Below are 18377 nucleotides of genomic sequence, written 5' to 3'. Positions count from 1 at the left end.
GCTATACAAATAACATTACTGCCCCATCCAAGGTGGTCATTACCCTCCAGACCATCTGCCTTCCCAACAAACAGCCTTTCCCTCTGGTCTGAATTAAACTTCAGGTTGTTTGGTTTTAGTTACTTGACCACAGTCTCAAGACCACCACAGCAGCTTCTTGAGGGACTCAGTTGGAGAAATATAGAGCTGGGCACTCAAATACTTTGGCCACGTCATGAAAAGGAAGGACTCCCTGGAGAAGAGCCTAATGCTGGGAGCGATCGAGGGCAAAAGAAGAAGGGGACGACAGAGAATGAGGTGGCTGGATGGAGTCACTGAAGCAGTAGGTGCAAACTTAAATGGACTCCGGGGAATGGTAGAGGACAGGAAGGCCTGGAGGCTCATTGTCCATGGGGTTGTGATGGGTCAGACACAACTTTGCACCTAACAACAACAACAACAAGAGCTGGGCATCATCAGTATATTGGTAACACCAAACACCAAAGCTCTGGATGAAACTCATTCAGCAGTTTCACAAAAATTGGAAAGAGCTTTGATGTAAATACTATACCCTGAGGCAACCCATAGATAACTCAGCACCAATGGAAATGAGACAAAAAGCACCACAACCATTTGAGACACCCCTCTCTTTAAGGTGACTAGATTTTAACATTGGTAAAGTGGGACACCATTGATCGGGGGGGGGGGTCTTGATTAAAAATTTGGTCTATATGGAGCAACAACAAGTTTCATAGAACACACGGAACGCAAAAATAGTATTGTAATATATATATATTTAATTTCAACATAAGTACAATTTGCCAGGTACCCCCAGATGTCCCTCCAAAAGTGGGACAAACCGGTCACCTTACTCTTAATACCACCCCCCATTTTCTAAACCTTGTGAGCAAATGTAGTGATGAATAGTGATTGTCCTTGAGTTTCCTCAAGTAATATAATTTTCAGCTTCCTGGCAAGGCATTATGTGTAGTTTTTAAGTGTTGTTTGTACAATTTCTGGTTATTCCATCGCCCATCTAGTCTTAAAGCCAATAGGCTGTTCAACCAGAAGATGGCAATATAACAATAAGTTACTGCTGTTCAATATACATTAAGAAGAAATGACGTTCAATTGCAGCAGCTATATATTTTCATATGTCTAATATCAGCTATCAGTGGCTCACCACCAGGAACTTGGGTGTGATCCTGGATGCTTCCCTCACCATGGAGGCCCAGGTCACAAGTGTAGCATGGCTGGCCTTCTATCACCTTTGCCAAGCCAAAGCACTAATGCCCTGCTTGGCCCCAGAATGCCTAGCCACAGTGAATCATGTGACTGTCAAATCTAGGCTAGACTTCTGCACCTCATTCTATGCAGGCTTACCCTTTACTTTGATTCAGAAACTGCAACTGGTTCAAAATGCAGCAGCCAGGGTTCTCTCAGCAGCACCATGGTGGTCCCACATCCGGCCTGTCCTCCCAACAACTGCTCTGGCTACCAGTCGAATTCTGGATCAGGCTTAAGATCCTGATAATTACCTTCAAGGCCATACATGGTCTGGGCCTAGTGGATTAGAAGTTCTGCCCACGTCCCTCAAAGAGCTCTGTGCTCTGCCACCTCCAACCAGCTAGTGATCCCTGGCCCAAGGAAGTCCACTTGACGTCAACCAGGGCCAGGGCCTTCTCTGTTCTGGCCCCCAGCTGGTAGAACAAGCTCCCAGAGGAGGTCAAGGCCCTAACAGAACTCAAAAAGTTCTGCAGGGCTTGCAAAACGGAGTTCCTCCACCAGGCATTTGGTTGTGAGAGACTGAAACTAAACATCTACCGAGCCCCCGAACCTCCCTCTCTTGAACCCATGTGACAGATCTGACCAACCATGGGCCTGTTAGATTGTTGAATGTTAGAATGTTATTTTCGTTGTTTATTGTTATTATTACTGTCACCTTTCATTATAATCAGTGAGTTCGATGTTGCCATCAATATGCTTATGATACCCAGCTCTTCCTCCTGATGGATGGCCACCCTGACTATCCCCCAGAAACATTAGACAGATGCCTGAAAGCAATGACAGCATGGCTCAAGCAGCATTGTCTGAAGCTCAGTCCTTCAAAGGTGGTGGTCCTGTGGCTGGGCAGGAAGGGCCCAAGGGAGGAAGTGAGCCTACCCACCCTGGATGGAGTGCAGCGATAAGTGGCCTATTCTGCCAGGAACCTGGGGGTGATTCTTGATGCTTCCCTCTCAATGGAGGCTCAGATCGTGATGGTAGCATGGCTGGCATTCTACCACCTTTGCCAAGCCAAACTACTAGCACCCTACTTGGACCCAGAGCACCTAGCCACAGTGATCCACGCAATGGTTATCTCTAGACTGGACTTCTGCAACTCGCTCTATGCAGGCCTGCCCTTGACTTTGATCCAGAAACTGCAACTGGTCCAGAATGCAGCTGCCAGGGTCCTCACAGCAACACCTTGGAGGTCCCACATCTAGCCCATCTTCCAGCAGCTGCACTGGCTCCTGGTTAAATTCCAGATCAGACTTAAGGTCTTGGTCATCACCTTCAAGGCCATATGTGGTCTGGGCCCAGTGTACCTGAGGGATTGCCTCTCTGCTTATACCCTCCAAAAAGCCTTATGCTCCAGCACTTTCAGCTTTTGGTGATCCCTGGTCCCAGGGGCTTGACCTCAACCAGGGCCAGGGCTTTCTCCATCCTGGCCCCCACATGGTGGAACAAACTACCAGAGGAGAGCAGGGCTCTGATGGAACTTCAACAGTTCTGCAGGGCCTGCAAAAGGGAACTCCTCCAGCAGGCATTTGGTTGAGGTTGACCTGAACTACCCCTTTCCATGGGCCCTTCCCCTGAGCCTCCCTCCTATGGCACCCACTACAATTCCGCTCAACCCAATGGGTTATCAGTATAGGTTAAATTAATGTTTTCCATATTTTTCTACTGTTCTATGTTGCTTATTATTATTGTTAAACTAAGTTATCTGTATTGTTTCTTTTGTTTGTGAACTGCCCTGTGCCTTCAGGGAGGGCAGTATATAGATATAATAAATATAAAAAATAAATAAATGTATTGTTCTGTTTACGTTGTATGTGAACGTCCCTGAGTCTTACGGCAGGGCAGTATACAAATGTAACAAACAAAGTTATAGTCAGACTCAGAAAACCTTTATTGGCATACACAAACACAATCCAAGGAAACAAAATGGATTAGACAATACTATGTTCCCCTCACTTTCAAACGTAAGTTATTTATTTGGAACAAGCTTCCAAGGGCATCCATCGGCTACCCTGGCAAGTTTAATGGGATCCCTTATGAAAGCATTAATTTGATGAGAATTGACTTTGGAATTTAAAACTCTCAAATATGACTAGATTAAAGCTTGTTTGGGAGAGAAAACTGAATACACCAAAACAATATGTGGTAGAGTGTCCAGAACTTTACAACCATGCAGACAGAGAATTTTGAAGGCGGGAATCGACTTCCCCAGGACACGCTTGAGGGGAGGGAGTTGACCCTGGCAAGAAGGAAGGCCCTCCTAGCCAACTGACAGAGATAAGCTGGTAGGAGTTTATAGTTAGATGAAATGCCCCGAAATTGGGGGGAACAAGTATTACATGGGACGGAAGATAAAGTTTGCATTTTGATATCCTCAAGTCTACGTGAAATTCCCTTGAAAATGTCTTTTTCACTCAGACCCATAAGCCAACAATATCAAGCCCAATATTTTTCAGATTAAGTAAAATTCTATTGTACTAACTGGAAATGAACGGGTCGCACAATAGGACACATAGCAGGCTACCAGAGTAGGCTGAGAAATGAATTCTCAGCCAATATTTGAAAGCCAGGTGCTGCTGACCTAATTCCATAAGGATGTTCCTATTTGTGACACTTTTGACTACATTGAGTAAGGATCTTAAAAACATGGAATGTAGAGACCCCAATTCATTATTAAGGTCAAGGATCCAGTTTGGACTGCCATGCAAAATTTGTGGAATGAGTTTCATAAAATACATTTTTAGCGCAGCTGGAATATTTTTATTCCCCTTTTGATGGTAGAATTTGGTAAGGAGAGCTAGGGATGTTTTCATGGTCTTGGAAATCTGTTTCCTATGATGTGCTCATTTGCTGTTAAAGGTGAAGTTGAGACCAAGGTATTTGAAGTGGGTCACTTGTTCAATACTGTGCCCATCAATCAATATTAAAATCTGCTAGCAGAGTCATTAAATGATACAAGAGCTTATTACAGAAGCATATTAAATAACATATTAAATAATTTGTTGTAATAAAGGACAACAAAACATTTCAAGTTATTAATTAATTAGAAATTAAGCCCGCTGTAAAAAGAATACAGCAGGTGCTAGCCACCACCCCCCCCGGGCTGCAGCTGTTCCCAGCTGGCCGGGCAGCATGGTCACTGGCTCTCTGAGCCGGTGGCTGCGCTGCCCAGACGGCTGAGAACAGCTTTCTCCCCCCCCCCCCCCGGCTGCCGGCCGGGCAACTTTAGATTCAGCGTGTTCAAATACTAAAAAATATCAGCTAAGAAAGTCAATTCAAAAATCCATGCAGGGCCAGAAAGTACTTCTTGACCTTTTCCTTCCTCTTCAAGAAAGACATCAGCTTCACGAAGACTGAAAAATGTTTGAAGATTTTGCCTCGACTAAGACTTTTGTATGGTCTAATAAATCTCCATATTCTGCATCTCTCTCTGAGAACAAATTTTAAAACTGACAAGGAGTAAGGCCATGATGGCTGATGTAATTTGTGCAATGCACATCACATTTTCCCACTAAAGACTATTACCACACAAGGCCTGCTGATGGGGAATCCAGCAAAATCGCAAGGGAACTTTAATTTCAATAACTCTTCATTGATCTTGCAGCTACACCAGTTTTCCTTCCCATCATATTTCTTGTACTACCAGTTGTGATGCTTTTCAATTCATCACAACTCAGACAAAGATTATCTACAAAATTCTTCTGTGATCCTGGTTGGAATCTATCCCCCTGATAAAAATTAGTAGTTGAGTAGTGTCTATAACGTCACTGCTTTAATCTAATGCCAAAGGGGGAAAAAATCAAAACTGTTTGCACTGAAAGTCAGTGACAAATTCAGCTCTTTTAGTTCTTCAAAACATCTGGTGATTGTAGATGCAGATAAACGAAGGCCACTAGCACAAGCTACCTTCCCAGGGCACACTGCTTCCATTACTTTAACCATGCAGTTTTTATGTAAAGGTAAAAGGTATCCCCTGTGCAAGCACCGAGTCATGTCTGACCCTTGGGGTGACGCCCTCCAGCGTTTTCATGGCAGACTCAATACGGGGTGGTTTGCCAGTGCCTTCTCCAGTCATTACCGTTTACCCCCCAGCAAGCAAGCTGGGTACTCATTTTACCGACCTCGGAAGGATGGAAGGCTGAGTCAACCTTGAGCCGGCTGCTGGGATTGAACTCCCAGCCTCATGGGCAAAGCTTTCAGACAGCTGCCTTACCACTCTGCGCCACAAGAGGCTCATAGTTTTTATGTAGTTTTTAACAAATTCACTTTCAGTGAATGGTCAACCCATGTCAGCTTCCCACTCTTTGTTACTATGTTTATCAAAACATGTCTATATTTTGCTTTGTCTTTTTAGTTCCTCTGAATTCCCCTAATTTGTTTAGAAGGCAGGTACCCTCTGCCAATATCCCAGTTTCCCTTCCTAGAATCACCATATTCTCTCAAACTTCTGAGGTGTCCTTATCAAGTTTCTTTCCACATCAGCCAAAGGAAATCCTCAACCAATTTCCCCTTTTTAACACGGCCGAGATCCTTCTTCTCTCCCTAGAAGACTCCCCCCCCCCCCCCTCCGCTCCTTTGGCCTGACTTGGGAGTCTCACTAGTACATAAAACACTTGGTCAAATATCAGTACTCCCAACTATTGAATTCACACTATTAATCAAGAACATTTTCTCTGACTAAAATTCTTCTTAGAGTAGTTATTGTTCAGCTGAGGCACAGGCAGGTCTTCTCTAGATGCAGGCTGTCAGAATCTGAATGACTTTCCTGTAGCACACTGCTCTAATATTACCCCTCTCACAGTTGTTGCTGGCCAAGCAGAGTGCTTGGGACAGTCTGTCACTCAAGTTCTCTGCTTCAGTGAAGAATTCCCATCACTTCAGGGACGTTAGCTAGCTTTTCAAGTGTTGTCCATCACATTACCACTCTCAGAAATACCTTCAGGAAGATGTTAGTTGGCCCTCACAGTTGACAGGTTCTTCTCAACATACTTTCTTTTGCTGCAAAAACAATGTTTTTAAAAGAGACTTTGTTCACTTGCCCCTCACCTTGATATATTGAGTAGCTCTTGTGACAGGATTCAAAGTGCTTTTTAACATTGTACTTTAATATCAAGAGTTTCAAGACATTTCAGGAAAACTTTTATCCTTATTTATAACAAAGAAGCTCCCAGTAGTCCATTTGTCATCAAAAACATGATGCTCATCTGCAATTTTCTGTTTCTCTGAAACAGCACTTTCTTTTGCAGGTATCTTACAGAATTTTTAGCAAAGCGGCAGTTACAGAGTTTGAATATAATCCTTGAAAATAATAAAAGTAGCAGTTGTTCTTTATACCCTGCTTTTCACTGCTTGAAGGAGACTCAAAGTGGCTTACAATCGCCATCCCTTCCTCTCCCCCAACAGAAAACCTGTGAAGTACGTGAGGCTGACAGAGCTCTGACAGGATTGCTTTGTGAGAACAGTACTATCAGGGTTGTGATGAGCCCAAGATCACTGAGCTGGGTGTTAAGTGGAGTGGGGAATCAAATCTAGCTTTCCAGATTAAGACCGTTTATGCACTGGGAATTTCACTGCCTCAGCTTCCATGCAGAAACACAAATCAGGGGGAGATGAACTGGACCAAAATGCTCCCCCGTGTGGGTGCAGGAAGAGGTGGGGCAACCTGCCATGACTAAAACTCCAGCCTGCAGCCCGGCATGAAACCTCCAGTGCATAAACGGTCTAAAAGCTGCCACTCTTAACTATGACAACATGCCGTTATAGTTATAGGGCCTAACTTTCCCCTTTCCCATTGAATCCACCCCACTCTAGCTGCTATTAGCTGGGGATTTTCATTTCAATCACAGCAAAGAAAAGAAGAGACTCCTGCCTCCCTATCCACTATAGTTTTCAGGAGTATTGGGACATACTCCTGTGCCAGGCTAGGAAGAATTTTTAAAAAATGGATTATGAATCTGACCTCCCAGATGGCAGAGTTGAACACACTACATTGAGGTTTAAGTCTACATATGCTAACACTTTAAATATTGGGGGCCTCCAAAAAAAAGGTGGGTAGAGAGAATTAGTAAATAAGAGGACAGCCTCCCACATGGATCAGTGGATATGCCATTAAGCTGACCAGATTATATGCAGGGGGCATGTATACATCACTGTGGGCAAGCCAAACCTCAGTCATGAGAAACGAAATGGCTGGAGGGAGATATGTCCTACAAAAAACCAACAGTGAAAATTTCCTGCTGTCTAAACTGAAATTTCACTAAAGAGAAGGAAAAATCCTGAGAGTGCATACTGCTTGACTTTTTGTGTTAGTTGCTGTGAATAGTGGCAGAGAGGATCCATGGAGGCAAAGTTCAGACTGCTTTGTGTCCTGTTATCTGAACTGATCTTAGGTCATCTTGTATGGATCTCAGTTGCAGGAACTGGCTTCACAGGCAGACTTAGTGAAGACATAGATTTGTTCTCCACAGTGAACAAGTCAAGAGAGACTTGACTACTGGGCCAGGCACACCTGTTGAAGTACTTTACTATAGGCTACATGAAACTCTTGTTCAGGTTTAGGTGCTCAAGGCAAAACTGAAGGGTGTTATTTTGCCAGACACCTGTTCACCAGCAGCTATTGAGGGCAGAGAAGCAGGCATTTGGAGGACTGTTAAATATTTGCAATGTAATCAGATCTTGTGTTAAGGTAATGTTAAGTAGGCACACTGTGCATAGCCAGCGGTGATGGGCATACATGTTACATTTGTGCAATACTGCAGATAGATCTGCTGGCTGGCATAAAACTTCCAGAAACAAGAGTTCTGGTTTGGCAGCACTCAAACACTTTCCCATTATTATTCTTACAATTACTATTATTATTATGATTCAATTTATTGCCTGCCACTCCTAAAAATTTGCTCATGGCAGGTTACAAGCGTGTCCAATAAAAACCCATTAAAATGGACAATAAAGGTAAAGGTATCCCCTGTGCAAGCACCGAGTTATGTCTGACCATTGGGGTGACGCCCTCTAGCGTTTTCATGGCAGACTCAATACGGGGTGGTTTGCCAGTGCCTTCCCCAATATGGACAATGTTGTTGTTATGTGCGAAGTCGTGTCCGACCCATCGCGACCCCATGGACAATGATCCTCCAGGCCTTCCTGTCCTCTACCATTCCCCAGAGTCCATTTAAGTTTGCACCTACTGCTTCATTGACTCCATCCAGCCACCTCATTCTCTGTCGTCCCCTTCTTCTTTTGCCCTCGATCGCTCCCAGCATTAGGCTCTTCTCCAGGGAGTCCTTCCTTCTCATTTGGCCAATACTTGGCCAAAGTATTTGAGTTTCATCTTCAGGATCTGGCCTTCTAAAGAGCAGTCAGGGTTGATCTCCTCTAGGACTGACCGGTTTGTTCGCCTTGCAATCCAAGGGACTCGCAAGAGTCTTCTCCAGCACCAGAGTTCAAAAGCCTCAATTCTTTGACGCTCGGCCTTCCTTATGGTCCAACTTTCGTAGCCATACATTGCAACTGGGAAGACCATAGCCTTGACTAAACGCACTTTTGTTGGCAGGGTGATGTCTCTGCTTTTTAGGATGCTGTCTAGATTTGCCATAGCTTTCCTCCCCAGGAGCAAGCGTCTTTTAATTTCTTTGCTGCAGTCCCCATCTGCAGTGATCTTGGAGCCCAGGAAAATAAAATCTGTCACTAATATGGACAATAAAACACAACAAAAAAAAGAGCAACAACATGTCAAAATCACCTCCTCAACCTCCCCCTCCATCTCTACTTCAAGGGGGAAGAAAAGAGGGTCAAGATGACACTGACCGCTGCAGGGGGGGCCACACTGATCTTCCTCACTGCCCCCGGTCTCAACCCTAGACCTGGTGGAAGAGCTGTTTTGCATGCCCTGCAGAATGCCGAAAGCTCCCGCAGCTCACCTGGGAGCTCATTCCACCAGATCGAGGCCAAGCATCCTTCCCTGGGGCTGGGAACAACTACTACCACTACTGGAGTCTGATTTTATCGTGCAACTTCAAACCAACACGGCTACCCATTGGAATCTATTCCCCGCTGTACAGAACGATCTTCTCCACGGGCCCGTGACGTCGCCACGTTCTTCGGGTGGGGGGGGGTCTCGCTGCCGCGAGAGCGCATGCGCATGGCTCCTAACGGTTTCCGAAGAAACCAAGCAGCAGGCGTTCGTGGGCGTGCCCTCTCGGCGCGGCCTTGCCCTCCCGCCAGCTTTCCCCGCCCCTCTTTTCCCGGCGGCGGCTACTTATCCCCTGGTGTGGCGGCTGGAGGAGTCAGCGCGGCCCGGACGGTCGGGGGGCGGAAGATGGCGGCGGCACTGAGCACGACGGGCGCCCTGCTGTGGGGCTGGCTGTGGAGCGAGCGCTTCTGGTTGCCCGCCAACGTGACTTGGGCCGACCTGGAGCGGCGCGAAAGTGCCGCCGGCGGAGAAGAGCTCTATCCCCGCGCCACCCACGTCCTGGGCGCCTTGCCGCTGGCGGCCGGCCTCTTCGTCTTCCGGCAGGTCTTCGAGAGGTACTCAGGGGCAGGCGGGGGGCGGCTGAGGCGAGGCGGGCCGGGCGCTGGGGGGGGGGCGGCGGGCGGGCGGGCGGGTGGAGAGCGCGCTTCCTTCCGCCTGACGCGAGGCGGGGTGGGGGCGTGCGCGTGCGGCCAGTCCCGCTTCCCTTCAGCGGCGGAGGCCGGGGCGGCGTCGGGGGCGAGCAGCTGTCTGCGATTCTTCTTCGCTCGGAGGGAAAGCCCTCCGTGGCCCGCGGGGCTCGCTCCCGCTTGCCCTTGCGGTTTCTCGCCGCCTCTCCAGGCCGTCATTTCCCCTTTTGGCCATGCCTGCCCGCCCGGGATTTGGTTGGTGGGCTCCGCCGCCTTCTTCCCGGGAATCCTCCCCTGCGCACCAGCGTCCGGCTCCGGAGTAAACGTGTCTAACGTGGCTCTTTAAGGCTGCGGTTGAAGCATGTGTCAGGCGGCCTTTCCGAGTGCCTTTGAAGACCTCAGGCGATCCATAGCAGAAGGGAATCCAGGAAACTGGCCCTAAGTCCCTTTTGTTCTTTTTATGATGGCGCTTGATCCGGATTAATCTGCGTATTGCCCGGCTTTTTACAGTGGAGTTCGCCCATGGTAGAAAATGAACTTCGGCCTTTTAGATTGCAGGTGGGACTATTGCATTTTCTAATGCTCCTCCTGAGTTTAAGAAAAGTCTCCCTGCGATTAGAAAGGTAGCACAGCATTTCCTTCACAGTAAGTTTTTAATGTAGGTGGTTTTTGTTTCTTTTGTCAAACAGGGGTTCTTTTGGAGTAGTATTGAAAGCGATAGTGCAGAGATGTAAGTGCCGGGAAATGATGCAGTGAGGACTTGGAGCGAAAAGCTACCGTCTTTATGGTGCTGTTGCTGTCAATCTTCCTGTAAGAACTGCACAGTTCTCACTGGTTGCTCAGTTGCTGAAGTCCCCTGCTATCTGCAGGTAAAGGACTTCAGGCTAGAAAAGACGTTTTGCTGCCTATCAGCAGTCCACACTGAACTACACAAACTGTTGATTTGGCTCAATACAAGCAGCTTCACGTGCTTATGTATGGGACTCCCAAGAGCTAAGAGATGGAGATGTCCTTTTAAACTACTCCTCTGAAGCTACTCCTTTGCGATATGTAGCACTACCAGGTGTTCACAAATAGTGGTCCAGCCTGGTGGTACCTTCTGTGTTTCAGAATGCACTCTCACCACACAAAGTTAATTCCTTTGCTGGTTAGACATGATGTGAACTGGGCTAATAAAAGAAAAATAATTATTTACACTTAAAAGAATAAAGCTTGTTATCTTTAATGTGCATAACTTTATTTTTATTTTTTATAAGCATTTTTTATTGTTATTTGTTCTTATAAAAGCATTTACAGAAAAACAAAAAACAAAAAAGCGACCATCTGGAGGAAAATATTCCATATTTCCAGAGGGCCTCCTAAGATCCTGTTTAGCTGGATCTCTCCCGCCCCCCCGTTTCCACTTTTAATCTAAAGCAAGTAAACATTTAGACAATAAATGATAATCAGGCTTCGAAAAACCTCTTAGACGCCTCTGGTAATTCCATTTGTTTAATAACCTCCTCATCCAATAAAACTTCCCATCTTCCTTCACTGAGGATTCACACCTGTGGAAGGAGAATATTCCTGAGTTGGGCTCCAATGAGGTGCTGCCTTACTTGGCCAGGACGCTCTAAATTCCCCTTCTTACTACCTCCCCATGTCTGGAGCGGTCTGCCTATGGTGCCTATAATCTTCCATATTTCTCCCACTTTTATCAAGTTGAGCCTTAACAACTTCAGAAATGCATGCAATTATTTCCTTAGAAAGTAAGTGTTGCCCACTGAGCCCTGTTGTACTCTGACTCCCTTCCTCCTTGTATACCTACATGCGGCAACACTGACAGCAGTGGCAGACTGGATAATTGATCCAATGACAAGAGATTTGGTGCTGGAAAAGGTAGATAGTAAGCAAAGCCTCCATGAAATGCTCTGGCCCTCTTTGAAAACAAAAGGAAAGGAAAAACCTAAGGTCAACTTTTGGACAAGATCCCTTCTAAAGATCTGGAATAAATACAAAACAAGACTTTGCTCCTCATCATATTTACTGAAATCGCCAATAGAGGCGTATTTTTCCAGACAGCAGCAAAAAAGAATAACATCCCCAATGTACAAGGACTTGTTAACGAGAATAGGTGAGCTCAAGAGTCTGCAAGAATTAAACAAAGAAGGATATGAGCTACGATGGATGGAGTATAACCAACTGAAAGTTAGACTAAAAACAGACTTTGAGATTCGAGTGGACAAAAACTCGCCTCTTAGTGATTTTGAAAACATGTTACTGCTCAAAAACCACACTTACACTATAAACTTCTTTTGAAATACGAGACTGAGTCAGAACAAGTAAAGAATTGTATGATTAAATGGATGCAAAACCTGGGCTCCATAATTGATATGGAGGAATGGGAACGAGTTTGGATCAAAATTCCTAAACAAACCAACAGCCAAATTTTAAGGGAAAACTGGTATAAGATGTTTTATAGATGGTATATTACTCCAAAGGTCATTGCAAAAATCTCAGATAGGTTTGATAATAAATGTTGGAAATGTCATAAAGCAGTAGGTTCTTTTTATCACATGTGGTGGAATTGTGAGAAAGCAAAAAAAGTATTGGGTTAAAATACATATGGTGTTACAGGAAATATTTAAAAAGGGGGTACCCAATGAAGCCTGAATCTATGTTGTTAAGCTTCCACCCAAGTGCTTTACCAACTTCCTCTAGAATCCTCTTCTTCCATGCAACTACGGCGGCACGGTTGGTGTGGGCGAAGCACTGGAAGGCGACTGAGACTCCAACTATTTCTACATGGCTTGATAAATTAGCGGACTTAGTAAAAATGGCAAGACTCACTAACATGGTTAAGAAGAGATCTCTGGAAGAATATGATGAACAGTGGAGTGATTATTTGGACTTTCTTAAGAAAGAGAGCAGTAACTGTTAGATTAGGTCCAATACGTAATGGGAACTGACTATATATCTCTTGAGATAATATCAGACTACATTAAGTATGATATACGTGCATAACTTTATTAAGCTAATATTTAGGTTATATATCTAAGTTAATATAAACACAAAATGACGTCTAATTTTGTAACATCAGTTCTGGTCAGTAAATTATTTTTATACAAGCTCAAATACTGTACAGCATTTATTTTCTGGTGATTGAAATTTCTTCCACAAAATGTGAAGAAATTTGGGTTAGTCTATAATTCCTGTATATGTGAGGGCTTGTTATACCTCAAAGTTTATAAATGATGTAGAATTTAAACTTATTATAATTGAAATGTATTTGCTGCTAAATGGACTAATGTGATTTGACGTATTTGTGTATTCACTTTTTCAAGGAATAGTTTTTCAGGTATAGTTTAGTGACAGAACACATGCTTGACATGCCAAAAGCTCCCTAGTACAAAGATACAATAAAGTCCAGGGATTGGCATCTCTAGGTCAAAGAATCTCTGATAAGAGCACTGGGAATGATTTGTGGATACGATCTTCAGGCGAGTTGCTGTTCACTGCTGGTTGGGCTGGACCAATGGTCTGATTTGGTATACTGAAACTCTTAGCAGACATCAGAAATACATGTGATTTCATGCAGTTTAAAACTAAAACTGCATTCTTACTAGTTTCCACACTTGTATTGAGTCAGTTCTATACATTGCTTCCTGTTTTATATTTTGTCATCAAACTGGAATCTACTTTACTAGGATGGATACTTTGATATCTCAGGTAGGAAATTTCCTGGATACTTTGGGGAAAGGCAGCTTTTCCTGTTCAGAAGCCTCTTGGCATTGATCTTCATGCAGAAACTTTCATATTTGTCTACTGAAACTCCACAATGACCTTTCATATTATATTCATCCTCATAAAGGAATGGAGCATGATTTCTGTGCTGTACCATAGTCCTGAGAGAGATGACCAGCAACATAAGCTATGAATTTCATGAGTTGTATCTATTTCTATCACCATTATTTTTCCTTCTTTCCCGATCTATGGTCTATTCTTACTTGGTGTCTTTGAGGAAGTGACAATATATACTGCTGATATGTATCATATCGTCATCCTAATATGTAAAATTCCAGAGTGAAGGCTATCTGCAACCTGGCAGGGCATTGTGGAGTGGGGAGAGCTGTCAAGCAGCTCTCCTGTTGGGAAAGATGCTTACTGACCCCTTACATTTTCCCCTCACTATGACAGGGTGCAGGGAGAGGGCTCTCTGCAGCCTGGCAGAGTGGTAGATGGTGGGTGGGGAGAGCGGTCAAGCAGCTCTCGATTTATTCATTTAGTTTATAGACCACCCCTTGCTGTGACTTCTCTGGGCAGTGCACATAAATCCAGTTGGAAATGGGAACACTAGAACAGTATGAACAAGAAAGGATATAAATGTTTAACAGTACAACATATAGGCAATCACAAACAAATAAAGGGGTATCAGCAATAGTCAGGGACTACGTGAGCTTGGTGTTTAGGGGCACTGATTTCTAATCTGGTGATTCCCTGCTCCACGTGCTGGGTGGCCTTGTGCTCGTCACAGCACTGATAAAGCTGTTCTGACCGAGCAGTAATATCAGGGCTCTCTCAGCCTTACCTACCTCATAGGGTGTCTGTTGTGGAGAGAGGAAAGGGAAGGAAATTGTGAGCTGCTTTGAGACACCTAGTACAGAAAAGTGGCATATAAAAAACTCCTCATCTTCTTTTCAAGGTTGCTTGATAGAGGTACAAGTTGTGAGAATGTCCCTGTTGGTGGTCTCACCTGAAAGCCTGGCAGAAAAGTTCTGTCTTGCAGGCCTTGTAGAACTGTTTGAATTCCGATAGGGCCTTGACTATGTTGTGGAGCTCGTTCCACTAGGTTGGGACTACTAGATCTGGTCGAGACCAGGCGGACATCTTGGGGCAAGGAATCACCAAGTTGTTAGAATGGCTAGGGTGTGTCTCTCTTTGAGGAATATATGCGAACAGACGGTCCTTGAAGTACACAGGACCCTGACTATGTATGGCCTTGAAGGTGAGTACCAACACCTTAAACATGATCCAGTATTTGATTGGTGTCCAGTGCAGCTGCTGGAGGATTGTGCACTCCATGGTGTTTGGGTGAGGATGTGAACAGCTGCATTTTGTACCCATCATAATTTCCAAAGCAGGGAAGGCCTGCGTTGAGTGAGTTACAGTAATCCAGTCTAGAGGTGACTGTCACATGGATCACTGCAGTAATGTGTTCTGGGCCTAGATAGTGCACTAGTAGTTTAGCTTGGTGGAGGTGAAAAAATGCCAGCTGCGCTACTTTTGTGATTTGAGCTTCCATGATTAGGGATGGGAAAGATGCTTGCCAGCTCCTTAAATTTCCCCCACAACCCTGCAAGCCCTCAGTCAGTAGGAAGAAGGCTACCTAGCGTCCATTGCATTCCAGCATGCAATGGACCTCACTGTTAGTGTGTTTATAAAAATGAAATTTAACATGCTAATTGCATTTATGTGTATGTATATATGAATGGCTTATTCGGGGAATTAATATTCATGTGTAGCTTTCACACTGGTAATTACCTTTGTTCTTTGAATCTGGAAATGTCTAGTTTCTGCACAGTTTTCACTTTTCTTTCAGTTGTGGCATTAAGTTATTGTGAAACTCTGAGAGACTGGTGAGAACTTTTATCTTGACAGAGCAAGACTCGGTGCTGATCGAGGAAGGATTACTTAAAATTTTCTTGGAATTTTAAGAAAAGTCTTACGATTTTGTCTTTGAATATAAGCCCAATGGAGTGCCAATACAGCAAGTGTGTTTTTGGGGATCATTGATATCTGCCAGGCCATTTTGTGGAAGCTGGTTTTCGCTTAGCTTCCAATTCATGATGGGAGAGGGATTTAATTTCCTTTGATGTGAATCATAAGAGCCCTGCTGGATCAGACCAGTGGTCCATCTAGTCTAGTATCTTGTCTCACACAGTGGCCAACCAGTTCCTCTGGATGGTCAACCGCATGGCACAGATCCCAAGGCCTTCCCCTGATATTCTTTTGGTGTGAAACTGAGGGGAACCTCCACATTCAGAGGCACTATGCCTCTGAATCCCAGAGCCAGGTGGAACCGACCATTGCTGGGCGAGTTTCCACCATTGGATCAAGGGAGGCAGGAACTTCAAAGTTCTTCTTCCAGTTCCTAGGTGGTGCTCACCCGGCTTCCTCAGTTCGGTTTCTGCCTCAAAGGGAGAGCAGCAAGCTGAGCAATCAGCGTAACTATATAATTTCTTCTACCTTTCTTGTTCCTTCTCCTTCCCCCCTCCTTGCTTTCGTCCCCGCCTTACCCCCTCCCCCCAAAATCTTTTCCCCATTTCTTCCATCTGTTCTGGGTGTGAGCACTGTTAAAGGGACACTCACCCCCCTCCCCTGGTTGTTATTTGAAAAGGCTCAGCTCCATGAGAATGGCTGCCAGTCTCCTTTCCGAAGGAGTTCTAGGCTCCCATGGAGCCAACAATTGCAGAGCAGCAAATGCTGGAGGGTGCGCCCCAGGCCGTCCCCAACACAGCCAACCATTATTCGAGCCTCAGGAGTGACAAATGTCACAGAAAGGCTGACATGAAGGAAAAATTTGGAGAAGGCACACAGTGGCCATTTTGAAGAACAACATGCTGGAGGCTCCATGGCTAATTCTCGATCCCCACCGACTCGCAAGGAGGAAGGGAGTCAGAGTACAACAGGGCTCAGTGGGCAACACTTACTTTCTAAGGAAATAATTGCATGCATTTCTGAAGTTGTTAAGGCTCAACTTGATAAAAGTGGGAGAAATATGGAAGATTATAGGCACCATAGGCAGACCTCTCCAGACATGGGGAGGTAGTAAGAAGGGGAATTTAGAGCGTCCTGGCCAAGTAAGGCAGCACCTCATTGGAGCCCAACTCAGGAATATTCTCCTTTCACAGGTGTGAATCCTCAGTGAAGGAAGATGGGAAGTTTTATTGGATGAGGAGGTTATTAAACAAATGGAATTACCAGAGGCGTCTAAGAGGTTTTTCGAAGCCTGATTATCATTTATTGTCTAAATGTTTACTTGCTTTAGATTAAAAGTAGAAACGGGGGGCGGGAGAGATCCAGCTAAACAGGATCCTAGGAGGCCCTCTGGAAATATGGAATATTTTCCTCCAGATGAAGATGTACCCTGAAATTATCTTTTACCTTTTTTGAAAAGAAGTTTAGGGCTGAGTGAAAGAAGCCCATGGCGAATAGACCGCTTCTGGCCTATGTCCCCAAACTGTATACAATGCCAGATTATGTGGAAGAACTACTGAAAACACGAATTGTGGATGGACCTGTGGTGGGTCTACAAACTTACAGGCTACTCTCTGAAGATGGAGAGGGGTCAGTCAGAGGCATGATGGACAGGAAGACTTACTTCGCCTTATACAAGGCACACGAGACTTTGGCTGTGTCTGTGAAAGTCTCCACCATCACATCCATAGTATCCAGAGCCACGATTATGTGGGTTAAAAAGTTAATGCAATTAATGCCATATCCCGATAATAGAAGGAATGAACAGGGTATCCTTTTGAGATGGGGAGCCAAGGAAGCTTGTAGCCAGACGCGGATGTTGGATTTTCGTAGGGCAAACTTTAATAAACTCAGAGACATGATGAGTGTCATACCATGGATGAGAATGCTCGAAGGGAAGGGAGCATGTGATAGGTGGGCGCTACTCAAACAGGAGCTATTGCATGCTCAATCAATGACTATCCCAGAAAGACGAAAACACTGCAGGAGCTCTAAGAAGCCTATTTGGATGAACAGAGAACTTCAAGAGGAACTAAGAAAGAAAAGGAAAATGTTCAGGAAATGGAGGGAAGGACAGAGCTCTAAAGAAGAGTACCTACAGGTTACTAGGCACTGTAGATCAATCATCAGAAAGGCCAAAGCTGAGAGTGAGCTAAGATTGGCCAGGGAAGCCCATTGTAACAAGAAAAGATTTTTCAGTTATGTGAGGAGCAAACGTAAAGTAAAGGAGGCAATAGGCCCACTGTTGGGTGCAGATAGACAAACTAACGGAAGATGCAGAGAAAGCAGAAAGGCTTAGTGCCTATTTTACATCTGTTTTTTCCCACAGGTCAAAGTGTTTAGGCACATCTAGAGATGGCCATAGCCAAAGGACAGTGTCTGGGTGTCAGGTTAACATGGATAGAGAGGTTGTCGAGAGGCATTTAGCTGCACTGGATGAGTTCAAATCCCCTGGTCCGGATGAAATGCACCCGAGAGTACTCAAAGAACTTTCCAGAGAACTTGCACAGCCCTTGTCCATCATCTTCGGAACCTCTTTAAGGACTGGAGATGTCCCGGAGGACTGGAAGAGAGCAAATGTTATTCCGATCTTCAAAAAAGGGAGGAAGGATGACCCGGGAAACTACAGACCAGTGAGTCTGACCTCTGTTGTGGGGAAGATAATGGAGCAGATATTAAAGGGAGCGATCTGCAAACATCTGGAGGACAATTTGGTGATCCAAGGAAGTCAGCATGGATTTGTCTCCAACAGGTCCTGCCAGACCTACCTGGTTTCCTTTTTTGAC

At 45.0% G+C, this 18377-nt stretch overlaps 1 protein-coding gene and 1 long non-coding RNA gene across 4 annotated transcripts in view; one reads left to right on the top strand and one right to left on the bottom strand.

Annotated features, from left to right (window-relative positions):
* Positions 1-3127: 3127 nt before the first annotated feature.
* Positions 3128-9295, bottom strand: LOC143833165 (uncharacterized). The gene is made up of 2 exons (XR_013229543.1): positions 8445-9295; positions 3128-6258 (listed from the first exon to the last, which is right to left on the bottom strand). It is a non-coding gene; the product is annotated as an uncharacterized LOC143833165 (long non-coding RNA).
* A 96-nt stretch (positions 9296-9391) lies between these two features.
* CERS5 (ceramide synthase 5) overlaps positions 9392-18377 on the top strand; it is a 49556-nt gene continuing 40570 nt past the window's right edge. For 2 of the 3 annotated variants that reach the window (XR_013229541.1, XM_077328651.1), the window contains exon 1: positions 9392-9783. Coding sequence is in view for 2 of the 3 variants with exons in the window: in XM_077328651.1 (XP_077184766.1) it covers positions 9392-9783 (392 nt within the window). In the remaining variant the exon portion in view is untranslated. Of the gene's footprint in view, positions 9784-10226; positions 10414-18377 lie in introns of those variants that run through there. The other variant, XM_077328653.1, reaches the window with a different exon arrangement.

This window comes from Paroedura picta, chromosome 3 (assembly GCF_049243985.1).
Source record: "Paroedura picta isolate Pp20150507F chromosome 3, Ppicta_v3.0, whole genome shotgun sequence".
NCBI lineage: Eukaryota > Metazoa > Chordata > Lepidosauria > Squamata > Gekkonidae > Paroedura > Paroedura picta.
Note: the sequence above shows the minus strand (reverse complement) of the source record. Positions and strands in the feature narration are given on the sequence as shown.